This window comes from Leptosomus discolor, chromosome 3 (assembly GCF_034619465.1).
Source record: "Leptosomus discolor isolate bLepDis1 chromosome 3, bLepDis1.hap2, whole genome shotgun sequence".
NCBI lineage: Eukaryota > Metazoa > Chordata > Aves > Leptosomiformes > Leptosomidae > Leptosomus > Leptosomus discolor.
Genome location: NC_141393.1, coordinates 27,830,324 through 27,853,856, shown reverse-complemented (window position 1 = coordinate 27,853,856; position 23,533 = coordinate 27,830,324). Strand labels below are relative to the sequence as shown.

The 23,533-nt window shown below is 35.4% G+C and overlaps 1 protein-coding gene across 1 annotated transcript in view; it reads left to right on the top strand.

The window, feature by feature from the left end:
- The window catches only part of TTC6 (tetratricopeptide repeat domain 6), a 72,536-nt gene that overhangs the window by 38,588 nt on the left and 10,415 nt on the right, over positions 1 to 23,533 (top strand). Inside the window, 16 exon segments of the mRNA XM_086462978.1 lie at positions 479 to 599; positions 1,908 to 2,042; positions 4,673 to 4,754; positions 5,633 to 5,773; positions 7,824 to 7,962; positions 9,266 to 9,357; positions 9,677 to 9,817; positions 10,443 to 10,556; positions 12,041 to 12,094; positions 12,096 to 12,161; positions 15,711 to 15,791; positions 19,063 to 19,151; positions 19,153 to 19,213; positions 19,421 to 19,598; positions 21,030 to 21,248; positions 22,639 to 22,771. Of these exon segments, the coding sequence (XP_086319104.1) occupies positions 479 to 599; positions 1,908 to 2,042; positions 4,673 to 4,754; positions 5,633 to 5,773; positions 7,824 to 7,962; positions 9,266 to 9,357; positions 9,677 to 9,817; positions 10,443 to 10,556; positions 12,041 to 12,094; positions 12,096 to 12,161; positions 15,711 to 15,791; positions 19,063 to 19,151; positions 19,153 to 19,213; positions 19,421 to 19,598; positions 21,030 to 21,248; positions 22,639 to 22,771 (1,846 nt within the window).

The following is a 23,533-nucleotide window of genomic DNA, read 5'->3' as shown; positions in this document are numbered from 1 at the left end:
AAAAGAGGAATGACCGTTCACCAGTAATTACTATACTGGAATATAACACAGATATTTCATGTTGCAAATATTGAAATGTATGGTTATCATTCAGTGTTTTGTAATAACTTGCTCCTTTTAATTTCTATTAAGTTTTATATTAGACATTGACTCTTGCTGCTGTTGTTTTTCTTCAGTTATTTTGCCTCTGCTTCCTGAGCTTTTCTGCTTCACTTGTGTGTGTAACTGAGTGGATAAATACTCACTGGGTATTTATACATGGGTGTAACTAAGAATTACCAATATGTCTTGAAAGTATTTCGTGCCACCATGAACAGTTTCTTTTATAATCTAATAAGCTATGTTATGGTTTATCTGTGATATTTTATAAAGCTCTAAGAAAACTAGAGTAAAAAGTAATGTGCAAATAAGTTGTGTTGAGTAACGGAAATATATGTGACTATCTGAACAGCTGATTTTTATTCTCCCTCTCCTGTAGTACTCATCAATGACACTCAGGAAAATTTCTGTTCTTTTCTTCATCATGGGATTATTTACTCAGAACAGTGTCAGTGGTCACTTGCAATCTGTGACTTTGAAAGTATTCTAGCTTTGGACAGGTGACTGGACTTGAGAACTTTAATATATGTTGTTTATATTCTGATTACCTGGGTGCATGAAAGTAGTAATAAAGGAAAGTAGAATCAGAACTGTTATTCAGCAAATAGATGGGAATTAGACCACACAAAAACATAATGTTGTATTCGTTTAGTATCTTTTGCCTCATTTACTATAGTCTAATAAAAATAATTATTACTGTGTTTCAAAATTAAATTTCATTTTGCCTTATGTGGCAACTTGGTGAATAAATTATTCAGCTTTGGCAGACAAAAGATGAAACTGGAGTCCTAATTAAAGTTGACTACTCATGCTGTAATAATTTTGTTAGTCTTTTGGGAGGGAATCTGTCCATGATGCAGGTAAAAAGTCAAGCAATTTTTTTTCCTAATAGAAAATGCCATGGTGTTTTCTTTGCCAAAAGCTAGTGAATGGTGTCCCTGAAATACAATAATAATAAAAAAATGCAGTTGGTGCTTCTTGATAGTTGGTGACTGAAGATGATGTGGTTTCTCTGAGTTGCATTTCTTCCTACCACTTAAAATACTTCAGAAACAGGTTATATCTGTAGCAGCCCTGCCATGCAAACAGTCTTACAATATGCAACAAGCCTCGCATACCTGTTAGATGCATTAATTACCTTACTCGAAAGGTACTGAGTTCTTGTTCAGCCTTTGGCAACCTCAACAGCCCTGTCTTGCTCAAAGGCTTCCATTCCAATCTGGGGCAGGCCTAAAGACCCCTCAGCTCTTCCTTTGTCTTGGCTCTGCTATAGGAAGTCTTGAACTTTTCCTAGAAACAGTCTGTAAGAGTGGGCTGTGCAAGGTATTGCAGGTCTTGGAAAGCCAGGTCTCCCTAGCAGCTGGCCAGGTGAAATGACAGAAAACAAGGGAGCAGGCTAGATTGAAAATGTGTAAGCTTTGTCAGTCTCATAAAACTACACTGTGTTTTTATTGTAGAAGAATTCAGTGCTTCTCAGTGTGTTCAGTATACACAACATTACCAGCTAGCTCTATTTCTAGTCCAGCTTCTGCGACAGAGACTTGTCATTATTTCTTCACAATTCACATTTGGAGTGCTGTTTTTGGTGATCAGAGAGCCTTTAGTGTGCAGCCAAACATCACAAGCTACTGAAATGGTGTTTTCTGATGAACTATTTCCTCTGCTGGCAATTACAATTCTTCAGCTCAGTGTGATCACAAAACAGATATGTGGTAAATGTCACAAAAGTAGATGAAGCCTGGATAAATTGTGGTTAATATAATGACATTTCATGCAATTACAAATGGAAAAACAAATTCTGTTTCTAGCTCTGTTATCTTTGCTTACCTAAATATTGGTTTGATACTGCTATTGCATCTCAATCAATACTATGAAGCTATTAAACAGTTTACTAATGCTGTTGAAATTGATCCTCTTAATGGTCGGGCCTACGTATGCAGAGCGCAAGCATATCATAAGGTAATACATTCCTTTTGCCTTTGTTTGCCACTTAATATAGCTTTATTTATATTTTATGGTTGTGTGAGTATTTTAATACTTATGCCTTGGTGTTATACAGATTTTAGAACCTGCTTATAGCTATATGTTTTGATGAATCCTTGTCACCGTAATAGAGTTACATACATTGCAGTTGTAAAATCTTGCTGGCATGGATGCAATGACACAAAATATTTTAAGTGTAGTTTTGTCTTTTCTACATTAGTGTACACCTAAAATTTAAAAAAAAGTTTCAAAAAATATTTCTGTGAAAATATGTATTTCTTAAATATTCCCCCCCCTTTTGAAATACAGTGTTTTCTAAACAGAATTTTCTTGAGAATACTCATTTTTCAGGGAATTCAAATTTTCTTCCCAGTAAATGGGAGTGAAAAAATTTTCAATATTTTAATTTACTGAGAAACAGAATGTGTTCTACTTCTGCATGGGATTTGAGAATAGTTTCTGCTAGTAGTTGTTTTTTTGAGACCCTCTCAGGAGTACAAGAAATGGAGTATTCAATGTGACCTAATTTCTGTAGATTTCATTGGTAGAATTCAAACAACTGTTGTGTCTCACAGTGCTTAGTTTGTTTTCAAAATGTTTCGAGAAATTGCTTAAACTCTTCATTTTTTTCCATAACTAAAGGAAATGATTTTTAACTCAGAGTCCATCTAAGTAGATTGATGATACTCTCTCTTTTTTTTTTTTTTTTTAATACTGTTTTTAAGAACTTGTGCCCAGTAGTTTATACTGGAGGTCATCCACTAATACTCAGGCTGCTTTTGTGGATTTTTTTGTTGTTGTTGCTATTTGGAGGGGGGATTTGGGGGGGGGGATTTTTTTGGGCTGCTTTTTTTTTTTTTTCTTTCTTTAAATTTCAATGTAAAGCAGTAGAATGAAGCTCAGTACATGCATACCACCAATGCTGTTCTTTAATGAGAGTTCAAGTTAGCAGCTACCCCAGCTGGATGAATCAGTCCTTGGGATCTTCACTGTAATGATCTCCTTTCTGCTCAGCATCTGAAGCTCACTGAATGGGACCACATGCACAGACACTTGAAAAATAAATGCAGATTTATTATAGCAATTGAAGATTCATCAGGACATATGTGCATGTGGATATCATGACCTAATCTCCTTCCCAATAGTCCAGACTCTTTGGATCTTAGAAAAAAATAAAGAAACTGTCTGGAGTTTGGGTCTCCCTGTGGGAGAGTATGGAAATATGTAGGAGAAATGCTTCAGACCTTTATTAAAAACATGTTGAGCTCTATTACAGAGGGCTTATGTGCCCTGTGAGTTGTTACAATGTGGACATTACATCCTGCAGAACCACATTTCCAGAAATACTAATTGTGTCTCCAAATTGTGTTCATATTAGCAATTAATTTGTTTTTTTTTTCTTTATAAATTACAGATTCATAATTTACCAAATGCTGTGAAGGATATAAACTGAGCCATTCATCTTTATCCAAATAAATCACAACTTTGCATATTAAGGTAGGAAAGTGATTAGTTGAGAACTCCACCGATATCTCATTTTAAAAAAATAATCCATTTGGAATGATGTTGTAGATACCCTTGTATTCTTTGAAACCTGCTCTAAATGGGTTTTAAAAATGTAGTATTTTCACAGCATTTTTAAACCTGAAGAACTTTATTTGCATAGTTTCACCCAACTATTGTAATCGTTACCTTGGAGGGAGGAACCTTTTTTCGTATACAGGATTTTGCTCTTTCAGGTACATACAGTTTCTGGGCAAAAAGTAGTAAATAAATGCCATGACAAAAAAAGCAAGTCTGAACTTTAAAATTATTAATTTTTTAAAATGTTTTCCCCAAGTGGATGCATCATTCACTGATTTGTCTGCAGAATCCACGTAATGCAAAGAATGGATTGAGTCCAGGCCTATTGAGATTTGAACTGTTCTACTTCCTGATCTTCAGCCCAGTGAGAAGTAGTGACCTTTACCAAGTCAAAAGTAAATTACTAGATAAAGTTATTTCCTCCCCTGAATAACTGTAAGAACTAAGGAGGAAATGCTAGGATATTATTCCTCAGGTGTATTGGGAGAATTAGTTACTATGTTCCAGTACACAATACTGTATTTTCCCAGTTTTAAGAGTGGGTTTGCTCCACTTGTCTCTTGGAGTGTAGCTTGGCTAGCATGACCTCTTATGCTGATGGCGATATCTGAAGGGGCAAAAAATTGTCCTTGAAAACAGAATGTATCTGTCAGCTATCAGTATGTGGTGGATTTTAGAAACAGTATTATTAAGATTATTTTTGCAGTTCTTGAGATTGTATGTATTACTGTCTGTGGAATCCAAAGAAAATGTATTTTTGTAACTCCTACAATCTGAAGACAGGTAAGCATATTAGTTCTTGATACTGTGATGTGAGAGAAAAAAAAAATTCAACAGATATTTCTGATAAAAAAAGGAAAGACTTTGGATGTTTTTATTGCAAGGCATTATTTTTCTTTTTTCCTCTTTTTATACTAATGACAATATGTTTCAGTATTATTTGCACCTTGAAAGGAATGCCTGGAAATAGTTTTACTAATTACATCCAACAAATATTTTGGTACAGGGGACAGTATTTAATGGAGTTGAAAAAATATGAGCTAGCAAGTTTATGTATTCACCAACTTGCAGAAATGGATGAAGGTAATGTCAATTTCTGTCAATTTTCCTAGATAGTTGTGAATCATGGCAACAGTCTGCAACCAAGGAATTGTTCAGAAAAATTACGTTCAAGCATGCAAATAGGTTGAATGAGCTAAAATATGGGAACTTATTATCTAGAGTATTTTTTTTGCATGTCTGAAACCTTTAAAGGCAATAATGGTGTACACTATTGTCTGTAATATCACCTGTGATTTCAGAATTTCCTTTCTCTTTTGAATTCTTGTTGGTTTTTTATTTCTACCTTTCAATATTGGTAGTTTCTGCTTTAAAGGAATACTGAGTAAAGATTCTGTTCTGTACTGATGTACAGTGTCACCTAACAAAATATCAAATAACTTTAGAACTGATCCTTCCCAATGTGTTTGAACAGTAAAAATATTGCAGTATAGTAGTTTCTTGTTATGTTCTGGGCATAAAATGGCAGTGTGCGGCGTGTCCTGAAGCTCTTGGTGAAGCCATGTGAATAGCCGTATTATATGAGATTAATTTCCTGTCTCTGGTGGTGACCAAGAGTGGATATGCAGGGCACAAGAATATAAAAACAAAGTAGGCATATGGTTGTACTTCCACAAAGCAAAACCTTCTTGGATGTGGGGAGAGGAAGGTAAATATTTGCAGATGTTTAGCAATCAAACTACACTCACTGATAAATAACTGTTCAGCTTCAGACTTTTGTAGGACTTTTGTTTACATTTGTATTTTTATGGATGTTAAAACAAGCTTCCATACTCCAAATATTTTAATAGCATTTTAAAGTTTGCATAACATGTAAAGGTATTTTATACTGGAAAACATGTATGTTGAAGTACAAGAGATTATTGTTTTTCGTGGTGGTTTCCTCCTAGAATCCTTTATGTCTCAGCCTGTTCAGCAAGCACTTGTTCAGTCATTCTGTCAAAATCATAAGGCCATAGAGTGCTTATGTGAAGCTACTGCAACTCAACCTGAGCCTTCAATGTTTGTTATTTTAGGAAAAATACAGATGAAAGCCAAGAAAACTAAGGTTAGAAAAGTTTACATTATATGTATGCCAAGCAAGACAGTGGTTTTCTTTCTGTTTTCTTTTAATATTTTATGCAATGTGCTAGTATATAAATCAACCTTCAGAGTACCTTATTGTTTAAATAAATAATAAAAAGACCTGAGTAAAAATTTCCAACAGCAGCACTAATAGTTCAGCATAAATTAGGCAAATTTATTTTTAAAACATTTAAGACAATCAATTAAAAGATACAATTACGTAGATTGAGGTCTATTATATGTTATAATTTTACTTCTTTTAACTTAAGTAATACAGAAGTATGCCTAGCATTTTTTGTCTAATAAAATGCAGTACAGAAGTTTGATTCATGTATATGAACTGAATATATAATGCATAGTTACAGGTATTTTCTCAGCTTTGTGAATACTCATATGTCATAGGGTTTAATGAATATTGTCAGTCCTCTGAGTCCTGCAGTTAGCCAGTATTTGAGGCCTGCAGAATTGTTGAAATTGGCACTATGGATTAGCTGTTTCTTTTTGTACAGTCCTATTTGTTTATACAAAATGTACATAATCCTGTTTCCCTAAACACAATAGTAGCAAGCAACAGGTAGAGTCATAAAAACTTGAATCTATCTATCTGTTGAGTTCTGTGTTTGAAATGCACAGTCTTTCTGTTTCCTCTTAGCCTTGTGTTTACAGGTTCTTTTTAAATGAAAAGGTGTTCACTTTGCACAAATTATACTCCTGCTCCCTGGGCTTGTACTGGATAAAACGTCTTGATCCATTCAACTTTTTTTCGTTAGGCTTGGGTATTTTATTTGTCTCAAATCATAATAGGACATTACTAGTTCTGCTGTTTTTGAAAGAATGCTGAGTGGTGATCATTAGTACACCCCGATTCAACCCATTTCAGTTGGCATGGTTAAGAGGATGTGTGTTGGAGCCATTCCCTGGTTTCTCAAAGCGCTTCACCCAGAGGTGAGGATTTGCATTGCCATCTTTTCTACAGAGGAATGAGACAATACTTTTAGTATGGCAAAATGATCAGACTTCAGGCTATAGTGCCCTGAGAATCAGCTGTGCCTTTAGAATTATGTGTAGGTGAGTTCAGGTATCTACAGTTCTTTTTACTCTAAAAACAGGAGTATTTTCGAATGTAGGCATAGAGAATTTTTTTTTTTTTTTTTTAAAATAGCAGTAAATGCAGACCTGTTTTGTTTAAAATTTCTACTGCCTTGACAACTTAGGGAGGCCCGTGTAGTATTTGCAGACAGCCCTATGGGCACTGCTATTTCAAACTGATTTTTCTAAACAGATACTTCTCAAAAGACTCAGTTAAGAAAAAAATGCTATAATTTTTTTACTCCTCTTGATACTGAAACTTTCAATTTCATAATCCTCAAAGGCTGAGGAATGGCTTATCTTGAACTGTTCTTAATTTTTTGATTATTTTCCTTACACTCTCCTTTAAACAAAAGCATTCTTAAATATGCATAAATTATTGCCTAGATCTATCAGACATGGTAAGATTCTGAGAGGCTGTTCACTTAAGTTCCTTCAATGCCTATACAGGCTTGATCCTTTCAATAAATTTCTTGACGTTTATTACATTTAGTATGTTGTCTATGGAACAAATAATTTGACATTATTTACGTGAAGAAACATGTAGCAAGTACTTCATTATCATCAGACTCCAGCAAAAAGTATACCTTTTCTTCCCGAGGAAATAGAGAAGTAAAATGAAAAAAAAATCATAATTGTGTACTTAAATAACAGGACAAGCAAACTCTATGTCATTTATAGATCATGTACATTAGCTACTTTGTCATACATAAATAAAACTCAGAAATATTTTTCTGTTTTAATCAGTTATTAATATGAACCATTCAGAGATCAAGAATGTGTCTAACTCCAGCAACACCAAGGAACACTAAACTAGTAATTTTTACTGTTATGTTCCAAAGAAAGACTAAGAAAAAACATTTAAAAATAATTTTAAATGTCTAACAAATCTTGCAGGATTTCAGTGAAGTGCTTTACAACTACTAATATTCTCTATATTGCAGGATGATGTGAGAAGTTCTAAAAAAGCTATGAAGCTCCTGATGACCTCAGCAAAAATCCTGCGTAATACCTTTGAGGCTGTGGAAATGTATTATCTCACAGGCCTGTGTTACATGGAGCAAAAAAGTTTATTACGGTTTGGTATTAATTATATAGAATATTTTAGTCTTTGACTCCACTGCTTGTAAACAACAACTATGATAACTGAGTGAATGATTTCAGTATTTTAAACAGCATCCACTCCTGCCTTTAGCCATTTTCCTTTGAATTCATGATGTACGTTAGACTGTCTTGCAAGTTTGGGAGTCATTTTTCCAGTGCTAATATTCTGATTTTTTTAATGTATGTCATTAATTGCCATTCTAATGGAATAAAAACTACATTAATTTCTTATGTCTTTATCAATGTCTTCACAAATCTTATAGACAAACACTCACATAGGAGTATTGGTGGCTTAGTGAATTGGTAGAAAACTTGGACAAAGGAATTCCTAGATTATTGTGTTACGGAGTTGGTTGTAATTTGTTAACTGTTTTGTACATTACTGTAGCTCATAACACCCGTAGCTGATTCTATTTGGCACTTATATATGATATGTAAGAAATAAACTGCATTACCTGAGAAAAATATATTTCCCTTCTTTCAACAAAATCAATACTTTTACCTGTATGAGTCGTCTTTGTTAAAAACTATTGAAAGCCTATCAGTGAGCTTTGTGGCAGGCCTAGTGTGAGTTCAGGCAAATATTTTCTATGTTGATCTTTTAATAAATATGTTTCGGTTGTTGATTTGCTAAAGGGCTCAAGACAGAAACTAGGAACTTACAAAATACCAGAATTTCACATGGAAGAGAACAATTTCTTGCCTTGTGTGCTTCCAACTCCATTTGTCAAAAGTGGTATTCTTTTGGAAGATGTCTGTCAAAATTGCCTGAAATATCTAATGTGGTAATCCATGACAATTGCAAAAGGTGACTTTCTGTGTCAATGTACATCTGATATTATAGCTGTAGATCCTGGAAAAGCCCGTGACTTTGTAAACTAATATACCATGTAGAGGAAAAAACTATCTGGATGGATTTTAAAGGGGTTGCATACTAGCCATGTTAATCCATTGTCCTTTATTATAAAACATCTTCAGTGTTTCAGCTCTTACATACGGAAGACCATGTGTTTGGTTAAATTTCTGTGGTCTCACTGAAGAAATGAGATTATTAAAGGAGTTAGATTGTGCCTTCCTGAGGTTATGATTGATTACATTAGGTAGGGTGTTAAACATTACAAAATTTTAAGTAGCGGTAAGTGGATTTAAGTAATAAAAACCAATGCAGGTACATGGTAGCTTCCAGCTGCAAAAATAGGTCATACCTAGCTGTACAATCAGTTAGCCTATGGTTTCAGCTGAGCAAACCATACTTAACCCAGATGATATGTTATCCTTTCAGCCCATGATGCTTTTAGTATGGCTATCAGACTACATTCAAATTACCCTGATGCTTTTTATCAGTGAGGGCTATGTAGAATGCAGCTCAGACAAGCTAAGTGCATCCGCAATTTCAATTGAGCACTTGCTCCTTGTCCATCATGTTTCCAGGTAATATAAATACTCCTGATAATTTGTTTCTGTGAGGCATTTTTGGACAGGTTCAAAGACTGACAGATTTTGCATTTATGGGTGTACTGCCTTGTAATCTGCCATCAAGCACATGGCAAGCATTAAATAAAAGAAATTACAAGCTTCCTAAAATGTATGTGTTTATAAACTTCTAATTTCTGTCTTCTATTTAATGCTTGCTATATAATGCTAAACAAAGCGGGTTTTTTACCATGTTATCATTTTGTCTTCATCTCTACAGGTATATATGAGTCGTGCTGCTTACTATGGAACTAAAGGTAAATACTCTAAGGCAATTCTGAACTGCAATGAGGCAATCAGAATTCTTCCCAACAGTGAGTGAGCTTACTTTTACCGAGGAACTTTAAAGTATCAAAATAAGGTGAGACGGTATTTATTGTTGCACTTTTGCATTCTTCCTTAAATTTAATGTACTTACTTGACACTTTAGAATGGTGAAATAATGGTAAAAGTGCTGCTGATGGAAAACAGGAGTTTCACTTCATTATTATACTTTCCATTCCCCATTGAAGCTACGCTCTAGTTGTTCTATGTAACTGAAGATAATTGATGGGTTGGAGAAGCTACTGAGTATCTATCTAGTTATTCTCCTCTTAAGTTCAACAGAATAGATTCTGACCTAGTGATAGTCGGAAGTATCAAAACTCCACAAAAGGTACCTTCTATGTTAGGTTAAGATATAAAATGTAAGCTAGTAAAATTAAAGATTGGTTATGTATTGCACTATATGGATGTGATGTAAGAATACACTAGGAATGTTTGTTTGCCCAGTCTTTGCACAAATAGAGCTTCTGAAGAAGTGCTGCTACTGCAGTAAGCGGTCCATAGAGGACATAGTGAAATGGTTGGATGCCTTTCAGTACAGATGAAGAACAAAAATGTAAAACCATGAAATAAAATTTTACAATAGGCTATTATTTGAGGAAGAATATGTAGCTGCATGAACTCTGAATTACAATTCATACCTAGTATTTTTTCATTTGCAGACATTTAAAGCAGCAATTGAAGATCTTACAAAAACTATTGACCTCAACAAAACCTGCATTTTGGCGTATTATAACAGAGCTGTCTGTTATAATCAAATAAAGGGCTTCACACAGGTATGGTATTAATTTTTTTCGACATCACATGAGCACTCTGTTGTTAATATTAGCTAGCAACCTGCTATTGACAATTAGTCATAATTTCTGAACTCTTCCAATGTTGTTCCTGAATTACTGTGTTCTTCAGGAAATTGTTTTTTTAAAAAAGCCTTTTTAATATCTACTATCATATTAATTACATTTGATATCTCTTTGAAAATATAAAAACTATATCCAGAAGAAGACTACGTCAAAACAGGGGTTTGGACTACATCCAATCCTCATACACAGCCCTGTTTCTCTGGCTCTGTTTATGTTGCTGTCAATTTGCCTGTGAGCTGCGTCTGAGTGTTTCTGGTTTCTATCTTTGCTATAAAGCAAAGGCACAATGGGGCACACAAAGGCACCATGCAGCTTCGCACTGGGAACACAATCATGTTGAACTGTCTTTTTGATGAGGCCTGTTTTCTAAGCTAGAGCTTGGATGTCTCAAGTCAAATTGACCTTGGGCAAAGGCCATTTGTGCTTAGAGTTTAGTTGGTCAAGAATGATGCAGATGGGTAAAGAAAAATAGGTGATTACAGTAACTGAAGGTAAAACTTTAAGGTGTGAAAATGATAGTTCCTTCATAAATAAGGTATTATAAAAGTTGTTCTTTGCTATCACACTCCAGAAAAGCCACTTAAAGGACAAGGGAAGTTGCATAAAAAATGTAGTATATTATTGACAGAAAAAATTTACTAGATCTAACAAGAACTGGATTATTTTCTTTAAAGCTGTTTCTCATATCTAGGTTATTTTAGAAATGACAAAGAACAGAACTTCTCTTAAGTGGCTAGCTTATGGAATACCGCAGTCAAGGACATTTTTGTCATATTAGCTCTAAACTGTCTAATTATTCTTAAATATACTATATAGGTTCATTCTTCAGGTGAAAAAAAGGTTGGGCTGGAACTTCTTCAGATCAAGTATTGTTGAAATACTGTTCAGTTTTGATAAATTTGAGAATTGAGGCTTTTTCAGTCTACCTAGTCATGTCAGTATTTGCTTAATACAACTAATGCTTAGATCTTTCAATAACAATAAATTATATTTGAAGACATGTAATTTTAAAAGTACCTTTGACATTAATTCATGACTAATTAATCTAGAATAGTATGTTGTTTTTTAATAAGAATTTGGACGTAAAATTTAGCAGTAGATGTAATTAAGATTTAGATCTAACTGAAATTCATATAGTGACAAGTTTTAATTATGTCTGTTTAATATGTTTACATTATCTTTGCTTCTGTACTCTAGGAATGGGTATCTATGTAGTTATAGAAGGCTCCACATTCAGTTAAATTCAATCTGGAAACAGTGAAACATTGAAATAGCCATAGTGAAGTCCATGCTTATGCACATGATTTGTAGGAATTTGAAAGCAAGTCTTTTAAACTTTGAAGTATGATTGTATCCCTCTGAATAAATTATGGTTTAAAATACATTTCATGTTTTTGTAGGATTTGAAAGATTATGGAATTCTTCTTCTGCTTGAACTGAGTAAGGAAAAAGCTTTTAAAAGTGTTCATTAATTGTGGACTACTCTACATGGAAATTGGTGATTATTTTAATGCATGTGAGGTACAAAATTCTTCTTCGAGTAAAGGAAATTTAAAGTTTTCTGTTAAATGTAAGCCATTGCTGATATAAAGACCAGTTTTTATAATCTGAAATAGTTTGTGCCCAGTTCTCATTTGCTCAACACCTAAAACCAGTCTGGCTGTGAAGATGCCAATAAAATGCAGTTTTACTTGTTTTACAATTTTATGCTGCTAAACACAGGAGTTGCACAGAATTTAATAAGTAAGAACCTGTTTTTTCCTTCTTTTTTAATCTTGAAGTAATTTATGTTGGGTCCAAATAAGTACCAATTTTAAGTAAATGGAAGTTCTGGTTTGGCTTGTTTTGTTCCTCTGCGTGTGCATGCGCGTGTGTGTAAATTACCATTTTTGTTGAAAGGGCAGAAGCGGTCTGACCTCAAGATAATTTTCTTAAATGTAAGGAAATAGTATGTGTTTCTGACAATGGCACACAGTGCAGATGACTCCCTCATTCCATGGGACTCCATCTTGTATAGCAATAGCAGGCTTGATACCTAACAGTGTTAAACATTACTCTTTCATACATGAGTTTTCTAAAAGTTTTAGTTTTTTTAAAAGCAGGGGTATTTATTTTCATTATAACTGGTGCATTCATTGCTTCCATTGTGGACTAGTAACTTTAAAAAGTGATGTCTTCTTTATGTGATGGCAACAATTTCAGCATAGGCATTCTACAAATTGAGTAATGTTTCTTATTTGCAGATAAAAAAACGAAGAATGAATATCAATCCCATTCCAACAGCACAGAAATGTCCTGTTTGAAGTGCACAACAAAAGCTCTTTACAGTTGGTAGACCTTGCATAGAAATAATTAATTAGGAATATTGTGTTATTGGCCTGTCATGCTTCAAGATGCAGTTTATCAGAATAGTCCAGAAAAGAGTCTGAGGTGGTACAAACTGGTATGTAAGGCCAGTAGAAAGAGATTGTGGCAGAACCAGCTGGATGAGCAAAAAGTTCTTTGAATGGATTGTAGTGAAGACAAATTTATAAAATGGTAATTGAACAAGAGACACAAATACATAACAGCTAATTTAAGAAAAACATCAGTGATTATAAATAAGCTTGAGATCTCCTTATGTATCAGTTCTGATAATATTTTGTTGCAAGGAGTATATCCGTATACATGTATAGTGGTGGTTGAATTAGGGTATAATTACTTAGGCAGAGATACATATTACTTGAAGTGAGTATATTCCTGAATTCGCTACACTGGAAGGAAAAGGAAAAGTTACAATTCAGTCTATATAAGATCTGAATTGCTATATAGGAGTGTCTTTTCCTGCTGATTTTGTGAAGTGTGCAGCTACCTATGAGGTTAGTACCTTTGGTTTAAGTAAACCAAACCTGGTTTGTGGAACTTTGATCTTGCTTTTGCTCTGCTCCATACACAAAGCAGAGTGTGTACTCCAAATTGTGCACATGAAGTATTCCATTAGCTTTGCTGGGTATTCTTTGAAAGACTTTGCTGGATGAGAACAGTGTGTCTCAGTAGTTTTTTAAAAAACAGACCAATAATTTTATGATAGCGTGTTCACCAAAAGAGAGGTTTATTTTAACAATATATATATGCACATCATTATTTTGCCACTTTTGTTATTCCAACAGTACTAAAATCTTCCACATCATCTTATTTTTTCAATTTGAACAAGTCAAAAATGCTTTCTAAGTTGTAGTTCAGTGGAATCATCAGCTGAACCGCTCCTACTACATACTGATTGCTTTCCCGTGCAGAAGCCTAAAGTGATCCTTACATAATAATTGAAATGATTCAGAAGAACATGAAGAAGAACAAAGTATTATGAGATAAACAGAGTTGGGTTGGTTTGGTCAGAAGTAGTTAGGATGCAATTTCTGTTTAAATATGTACTTTGTCCTTTAAAGAAAAGCAAAAGCCTCAACGGTCTTCCTTGCTTCAATTTTTTATGTGGAAATTCTAAAGTGTAGTTTCATCAAGATGAGATTTATTTGGAAAGACTAAATTAAATCTGTTAATCACTTAAAATAGATATAAAATGGAAGAAGTAAGATGCACGTTAGTAACTTAGTCTACTTATCATAGTGGCACTTGGAGTTGATAGCTCCTGTTTCACATGAATGTCACCTATGATAAGAAGGACATTTTAATAGCTATCTGCCTATTAGTTTAGTCTAATCTATTTCATATTCTACCATTACTCTGCCATCTGTCACCGCTTAACCTTGTTGCTGCTGAGGCAGTGTGGAGGTGGACGTACTCAGGATTGTAGCATCAAAACTTCTTGTATTACTGTGCCTGTAGTTAGGGCATAATTGACTCCATCTTTCACAGTGTCTGGATGACGTAGAACTCACACAGGAGTGCTGAATCCTGCTTCTTAGAACTGAGCATATGATTTTGGTGCCCATGTCTGTATCCTACTGTCAAAAGGAGTCACTACTATATAACTCAGCTGTATAGCCTGTTTTAAGATGCATTTGGGATCCATTCTGCAGTCTCTAAACTCATGACTGCCTATCAACAGGGTTGGAATGAAGCCCTAATTTGTTTTTGCAAGAAGTGTTGTGCTTTTAAAAAGCATTTGGTTTACAACCCTTAAAGTTATTTGTTAGCTAAATATATTTAGTCTTTCCTCTTTTGGTAAAGAAGTCAGGCTCTGTTTCAGGTAGATGCAGGTAGCTTATATTCAAACAGTATCTTATCTTTCATTGTCATCTTGGCGAAATGATTTTGTACTTTGACACATTAAATTTTTTTCTTTATGTCTAAAGATACTTACTAGTATTTATTGACATTTCAGGTTTTTAATCCTTTTTATTCGTACTCAGTATACCTCAGATACATCAAGTTTTATCTAAGGATGGAGTTCCACATTTGGCTTACTCTTAGGCCAGAATGGTCTGTGCTTAAAACCCTGAATATCGGCTCTTTTTACCCTGCAAGTTTAGCTTAATATCTCTGGTTTTCTCTCCAAGAATTTTTCTGAGTATACTCAAATACAAGCCTCATATTAGAAGTAAATTATTTTTGTCTGAAACATTTGTGCCTGAATAGACTACGAAAAACATATTTGGTCATGACATATGGATAGCATAAATGACTCAGATAAAGTCTCTCTGTTGAGCACAACTGTTGAAAAAGTGAAATCTTGGCTCAGCAAAGTTAATGACAGTTCTGGTGTTTTCCTCAGGCCAAGGCATTTAAACTGAAGTCTGCAAGGTCTTACACTGACTACCGTCACTGTTCTAACCATCAGAGAGCACATACAGAAAATAAACTTAAGTGAAAAAAAGTGTCCCTTTCAGTCAGAATTGAACTACTTTCAGTGGGCATTATGGGGTAGTATTTGCTTATTATTCATAAATGGAGAATTTTATTTATAGACTTTTTAAACAGCAAACATTCATATCTCTATTTTTAGACTTCGTGAGTTTGAAGAAGCTGTGACATCATTTAACCAGGTACTCAACCTAGATCCTCTTTCTGTGGATGCCTATGTTGGATGAGGAAATTTGTGCATGGAAAATGAGATAAGGTGGTTGTAAACAGGCACAGAAAGATTTCTTGAGAGCAATTCACCTGAATCCAATGTATATAAAAGCCAGACTTTGCTTAGGAGACAACTTGCAGGTAACACACCTAAATTAATTGTCAATGCTGTGTTTAATCAAACATCATAACATCATTCTTAATGCATACATTTATATAATACATAAAATAATCATAATAAACATAAAATAATCCATGTACTTTAGACAAGCCTTATGGTGTCTGCTTTCTTTTTAAATAAATGGATACACCATTATTTTCTTTTCACTTTAGTGCCCAGTCTTGGAGTTCTGCTCTTGAATAATTGAATATCAAGTAATCTTACACTCGTTTGATTTACATATATGGTTCTCTGGTAAACTAAATTTAAGAACTGGCATGTTTTGTGTGCACGAGCTGTTTACTGAAGAAAAAAGCAGCCAAAAATGTTGTCAAATCTATGTAAAACAAAATCTTTTCTGTCCTAATTATCCAAACTACACTCTTAGCAAATATTCTAAAATCCCTTGCTAAGGGCCTTATATATGATCTCTGAAAACTACTTGCCTGCATTGAGAATGAACTTCTATATTAGCAAAGGGATATATGATATGTCTTGACAGTTTTTGTCTGTGTCTAATTCGTTACTGTGCTTTATTATATCCTGTTGTCTGAAACATCTTGAATTGTCATGAGTCTTGCTGCGAATTATTTTTTATCAATGTAAATGAGGGACTAATGTTAGTAGCCAGTGTCAGGTAGTCTCGCATAGGTGTCATGCAAATTTCCTTTTAGAGCTTTGCCAATTCACTTAAATTCTAACTGATGCTTTTACAGTGCTTTAGGATGTACTGTGCAAGAGAAAAACCTGGAGTGACTACATTGGTGACTAGATAGTAATTAGACATCTTAGGTGCAGGAGGCAACCCAGAAAGTTCACGTAGTGGCAGGCGCTTAATTTCTGTGAGGCCTAAATCTCACTAGATGCCTTCTGTTAAGCCTTATTATACCTTTTGAGGCTTAAACATAGACACATGTGGAGAAGTATTTTGATGTAGGGAACTAGATGATTCACCTTCCACCTTTGCTTAATTAATACATGTATTAGGTAAAATGTTTGCATTTTTCCTGTGGTCCCAAGTGGCCTTCTTGCCCAGAACTAAGCACTTTCTTGATTTGCTAAGTCCTTCACAAGGTACAGTACAACAGACCATGCAGGGGAGATAATTCTGCTGAACAATCTAGTAGTTTAATTTTGTTGCTGTGTGAAGTCCAATATATAAGTCTTCAGGTCACAAGCTCATATATGGCCTATCAAGAGTTGAATCTGGTGAGGGACTTGATTCTGGTGAGGGACATGAAGGTCAACATGAAGACCTTCTACAAGTATATCAGCAGCAGAAGGAAAATTAGGGAAAATACAGGCCTGCTGCTGAGTGTGTCTAGGGATGTGGTGACGAATGACATGCAGAGGTACTCAATGCCTTCTTCACCTTGGTCTTTATTGGTAAGACTGGCTTTCAGGAATCCCAAGTCCCTCTGACCAGTGGAAGAGTCCAGAGCAAGGAAGACTTACCCTTGGTGGAGGAGGATCAGGTTAGGGAACATTTAAACAAAATGAACATACACAAGTCCATGTGACCTGATGGAACACACACACAAGAGCTGAGGAGCTAGCCAATATCACTGTGGGGCCAATCTCCATTATCTTTGAAAGGTCATAGCAATTGGTAGAGGTTCCTGAAGACCAGAAGAAAGGTAATGTCACTCCTGTCTTCAAGAATGGCAAGAAGTAGGACCTGGGGAACTACAGGCAGGTGAGCCTCACTTCAGTCTCTGGAAGGGTGATAATGCAAATAATTCTGAAAACTATTTTTAAACACAGGAAGGACAAGAAGGTGATTGGGAGTAGTCTGCCTGAGTTTTGGAAGGAGACATTATGCTTAATCAACCTGATAGCCTTCTATGATAAGATGACTAGCTTGGCGAATGAGAAGGGAGCGGTGAGTGTTGTTTATCTTGACTTTAGCAAAGCTTTCAGTATTCTTTCATAAGGTCTCCACAGAAAACCTGGTGAAGTATGCTCTAGATAAGCAGACAGGGAGGTGAAATGAAAACTGTTCGAACTGTCAGGCTCAAAGGGTCATTATTAACGCCATAAAGTCCAGCTGGAGGCCAGTCAATAGTGAAGTACCCTCAGGAGTCAGTAATGGGTCTGATACAGTTTATCATCTTAGCTAATGACCTGGATGATGGAGTAGAGTACTCCTTCAACAAGTTTGCAAATGTTACAAAATTGGGAGGAGTGGTTGATACACCGAATAGTCGTGCTTTCACTTAGAGGGATGACAGGCTGGACAGCCTGGAGAAACGGCAGACAGGCACCTCATGAAGTACAACAGATAAAAGTGAGAAGTTCTGCGTCTAGACAGGAATAACCTCATGCACAGCTACAAGCTGGGAGCTGACTGGTGCGAAAGCAGCTTTACAGAGAAGGACTTGGGCATCCTGGTGGACAATAAGCTGAAGCTGTCAGTGACGTGCCCTTGCAGTAAAGAAAGCCAATGATACCCTGGGCTATGTTAAGAGCAACATTTCCAGAAGGTCAAGACAGATGATCCTTCTCCTCTACGCAGTACTGGTGAGGCCACATCTGGACTACTGTGTCCAGTACTCCCCAGGGTTCTCCAGCACAAGAGAGACATGAACATACTGGTACTCATCCAGCAAACAGCCACCGAGATGATTAAGGGCTTAAAGCATCTGTCACACAAGGAGAAGAGAAAGAGAGATGAAGGCTTAAAGGGGAATCTTATAAATACGTATAAGCTGGTGAAAGAGTATAAATAAAGTGGAGCCAGGCTCTTCTTAATGGTGCGCAGTGACAGGACAAGAGGCAATGGGCACAAGCTGAAATACAGGAAATTCCATTTAAACATCCGAAATTTATTTATTTTTTTTTTTACTGTGAGGATGATCAAACTCTGCAGTACTCCAGGTGGGTCTCACCAAAGCAGAGCAGAGGGGGAGAATCACCTCCCTTGACCTGCTGGCCACGCTTCTTTTGATGCAGCCCAGGATGTGATTGGCTTTCTGGGCTGTGAGTGCACATTGCTGGCTAACTTTCAGTTTTTCATCCACCAACACCCCCAAGTCCTTCTCCACAAGGCTGCCCTCTGTCTGCTCATCACTCAGCCTATATTTGTGCTTGGGATTGCCTTGACCCAGGTGCAGGACCTTGCACTTGGCCTTGTTGAGCTTCATGAATTTTGCATGGGCCCGTCTCTCCAGCCTGTCTCTGCTGTAATTTTTTAAGTGGGACCATTAATATGTTTGGAATTTCTTATTGTCTACACATTGCAATTCATTTTAGGCCCTTGGAAAGCTTCAGAGCACATGGAGCCAATTTACAGTTGCCATTTGCATTGATCCAAAACGCCATGCTGCATATGATGGACGAGCTTGTCTGCCTTCAAGTGGGTGAAACTTTTGCTGCATTTCAAGATACAAATGCCACACTAAAGGTAGATGTTAGCTGAAAGCGATTTTACTAAAATCAACCTGTTGCTATGAAGCTAGCAATACTGTACATTAATAGTTGACAATTTGGATTAGGTGTGATTTTATTTTATTTTTTTTTTTAAAGTAAATGTATCTTTGAAACCCTGAATAAATTACTTTAGAAGTGTAAATTTTCCCTGAGTAAGAATGCATCTACTTTTTCCTTTCAGCTCACTGTCACCACTCCGTGGCTAACAAATCGGGGTATCATCAATCAGTTAATGGGATATCTACCCTGTGCTGTGAAGGACTACCAACAAGCAATTTCTGTTGACCCAAACTATGCATTAGCCTATTTCAATGCAGCAAATATCTACTTCTATAACTGACAATTTTCATGGGTAAGTCTACAGTCTGTCATTATACTGTCTTCAGAACTTTTTTCCTTGAATAAATGCTGTTGGTAAAAAGCTGTCTTTAAGTATGTATATAATTAACATGAAGCTTTCCTACATTGAATTTCATGGTCCTCTACCAGGAGATGAATTAATCTGTAGTAATAATAAATAATTGCCCTACTAGTATGTATTTTGTCATTCATATGAATGAACTAGGATTCATGACAGCTAGGATACACATCACAAAAATTTGTAAATAATTGAGATACCAAAATTCTACTCATGTTCAGTAACTCCCCCTGCCCCCCCGAGTCTAACTCACACACTTTAAATAACTTGCTCAGATTCACTATAGAACCATGACAAGCAGAATGAAAATAATTTCCTGCTGATGAACTTTAATCAAGAAGTCAGATCTTCCTCCTATTATCACAGCAACTTTGGAGTTTTAAATCACCTAATTCTGCTTAAATACAGTGGGTATCTTGAAGTACAGAAGAGTTGCATGCTGCAATTCCTCTGGGAGAATTTGATGTCTACTTGAAGGCAAGGACCATTTATTTTGCAGGAGGCCCCTGCAATGATTTTTCCTTTGGTCTTCCAGTCACATTTCCTGGGCATAGGGTCAGGCTTTGATTTGATTGGAGCTTTGTGGTCCAGCAGCTGTGGAAACCCAGAACCAGCATGGATGCTTCAGCACATTTCATCTACTTGAATTAATTCATTCCTAAGGTTGCATCTGTAAACACTACAGCTTGCAGTTCACTTATAAAGGAATTCATCATGTATAGTACAGGCTTGGCATATGATTTTAAACTGAGATTATACTTCATACAGCACAAGAAGCAGATCGTGTAAGAAAAAAAAAAAAAAGAGTTAGATTCCTTATTGCTCTTGAGCATTATTTAGACTTGGATCAAAAAAATTCCTTAGGAGTCCCAGGTCAGTGCCCCACATATGGCTGCTTCTGTGATCATATAATTTCTTTTCTTATGCATCTGGTATCATTGATCCATAACTGGTCTTGCATAGGCTGTTTTTCCTCTTCACTGTGTTTCTGTGACTCCTTACTGTCTCACAGAGGCTGTTTAATTATGAAGAAAGAAGTTCAAGACTAGGTGTTGCATTAGAAACTGTTTTCTATGTTAATTCAAATTGGCCTTAGTGTGTAGCTTATTTCTTCTGCTATAATTACAATTCAGCATAAATAGCTGCTATTTTTCAGAAGCCTGTCTGGGTGATGATAGATCTATTTACGGATAAACACGCCGGTGCTGTGTGTCTCTTTTCTGTGCACAAAGAATGCTGAACAGAACAAGTAAAGACTTAAGAATACTAACGGCTTAAAGAAACAAACTGGAATTTATAAGTTGTATGTAAGCAATTTTGTCAAAATTTAACAGCATACTTTGTCTCCAATTCATGTGTTTTGTGGCCTATTGCTATTATTCCAAGGTATTACAACATGACCCAAGAAATGAATCTGCTGTTATGAATCGTGCTATTACAAATACATTAGCAAACAATTCTGAAGAAGCCAAAGCAGACTTTGAGAAGGCAATTTGTCTCTGCCCATTCTCTGCAGCAGTGTATTTTAACACAGCAAATTTCTGTAATGGGTTGAAGCAATATGAACTAGCTGAGAAAGACATTTCAACAGGTAATCTTTATTTACCTGTCATGATTATGTTTGGTAGCATACTAACAATTACTATAACAAACTACTTGTCTTTATTTCATGATTCCAAAACTATGTGTGTATTTTGCCTAATATATTTTCTACCTAATTTGATCAGATATTATGATGTGATTAAAAAGAGGAAGTTAAATTAAACATGCTAATTAATTGTGGGATTTTTCCATTCTCAAAATTGAAAGAATATGCAAATGAGAAGATAAACTGTTTCATATAACGGTTGCCATTAGCAGCTGAACAGAGCCCCATTCTAAATGAAGTTGCGGCAAGAAGTTATGGGAAAAGACTATACTTATCAAGTCTGAAAAATTTTTGAGTTTTTGTGTGTCTGTGTATGTGTTGAGATGTCTAGGTGCCTAGAAAACAACATTCAAGTAGCTTATTTTATATATAAACATGAAATTTAATGAACATGCTCTTTGTAGAACAAGTTTTGAAACAGTTTTTGGCTTCCATAACCTTTTCTGTTGGGAATAGACGTGGTTCATAGAGAAAAGGAACTGAATCAAACTTTCATCTTGATCTTAGTAAAACCCAAAACTTTTGTTCAGGTTCAAAACAGCTGAGCTATGTTACTCTATTGCTGCGTTTGCCATTGCTACTAACACGAGATCAGCAACTCTGGATACACAGGCAAACTTCTTCCAGTAACTAAAGCTATGTGTAATTTGTATTAATTTTATTGAAACAAAATTTATTAATGTGGCTTTGATTTGACAACACTTGATTGCACAGGTAATGATCTTTCCTGAAAGGATAACTTTTGTTTTTGTTTGTTTTTGTTTTAGAAATTAGTTTACTTTTACAGTGGAATTTGTCAAAATAGTGTTTTTTCATGGCTTTCATGACTAATGTTTTCATAGTGTTAGATGGTGGAAGTTGACTCAACCAGGGAGCTGACAGATTTAAAAAAAAATTTCTCTCTAAAGCAGATTTTTAAAACAGCAGATTAAGCTTTCCAATAAGTATCTAATAAATCCTTTTTATACAATGGAGAAACTGTGTAAGATATTTGGTTCATTGCTGTGTTCCAGAAGTTGGATGGTAGTGGTTTTCTTGTCAAAGATTTTGCTTGTGTTTCAGAAGAAAACATAGTTTCTGCTTTTGGGGCAAAATTAAACTGGGATTCATAAATGGCATCAAAAAGAGAAAAAAAAATCTGGAGTATAAATGACAAAGTTGCCTACCTCTTGATGTAAAGTTCTATGCATATAATATGTTTTCTCTTGTGAAATATGCCTGGGGAAGAATTTGAGCACTGATGAAAGTTTTTGGATGATGCCTCTCTTTATAAACATGTGATAATGTTAAAAAAAAAAAAAAAAGCCTAACATTCTATTTTTTATTTTTACAGCATTGTCAGTTCAGCCTAATGATGCTTTGATGTATAAATTTAGAGCTGATATTCATGGTAAATTTGGTTTCAATAAAGAGGCTGTAGAAGATTACAAACAGGCAATCAGCATTCAAGAACAGATTGATTCCATGTGACAAGATATTAGTTCTTGTACCACTTGGGTTCTATTTACAGATTTCTCAGACCTCTAATTAAAAAAGTCCAACATGCAAGAAAAATTTATAACTTCTCTTCATTTTTATATATTCTACACACATTTTATTCTCCTAAGTAATATAATTACCTTGATGGTGCAAAACTAGCCAGTTACTTAAGAGTAGAATGCCACATTCAATTTTTATGAGTTATAGATTGTTCTTTATTTGTTAGTGTCAAGAGATAATTGAATGTGTGGTGTGCAAAATGAAAGACAGAAAAGAGGAATTTATAGGCGGAAGACTTCAACCATACTGGTTATATATGGATAAAAGAGGCTGCGCTCTACCTTCCCCCAAATATAAATGCTTACAGTGATGCTAGTTGTGGACCACCTGGACCATCTGGGAATTAAAAATTCTAAGATGGCTACGAAATGTTTGTGACTGCTGACTGGGTCTCACTTTCTTCCTGATCTTCCTTCTATACGTCTTCATAAGATTTCCTGTTCCCTGTCACTCACATGGTAGGGGAAAGCCATTGTGCATGGTCCATCTGTCACAGTGTTAGAGAACTATTCTGAGAACTGAAATTTGAGAAGGACATAGTTCAGCTTGTGAGTAAAAAGTTGAGGTTACTTGCTTCCACTTATATCTATTACACTGTGCCAAATTGAAAAAGCAGGTAAAAATGCATAGATAATAGATCACAGTTTTGTGTTCTAGGCTGTAAAAATGGGCTCACCTAAGCATGGAGA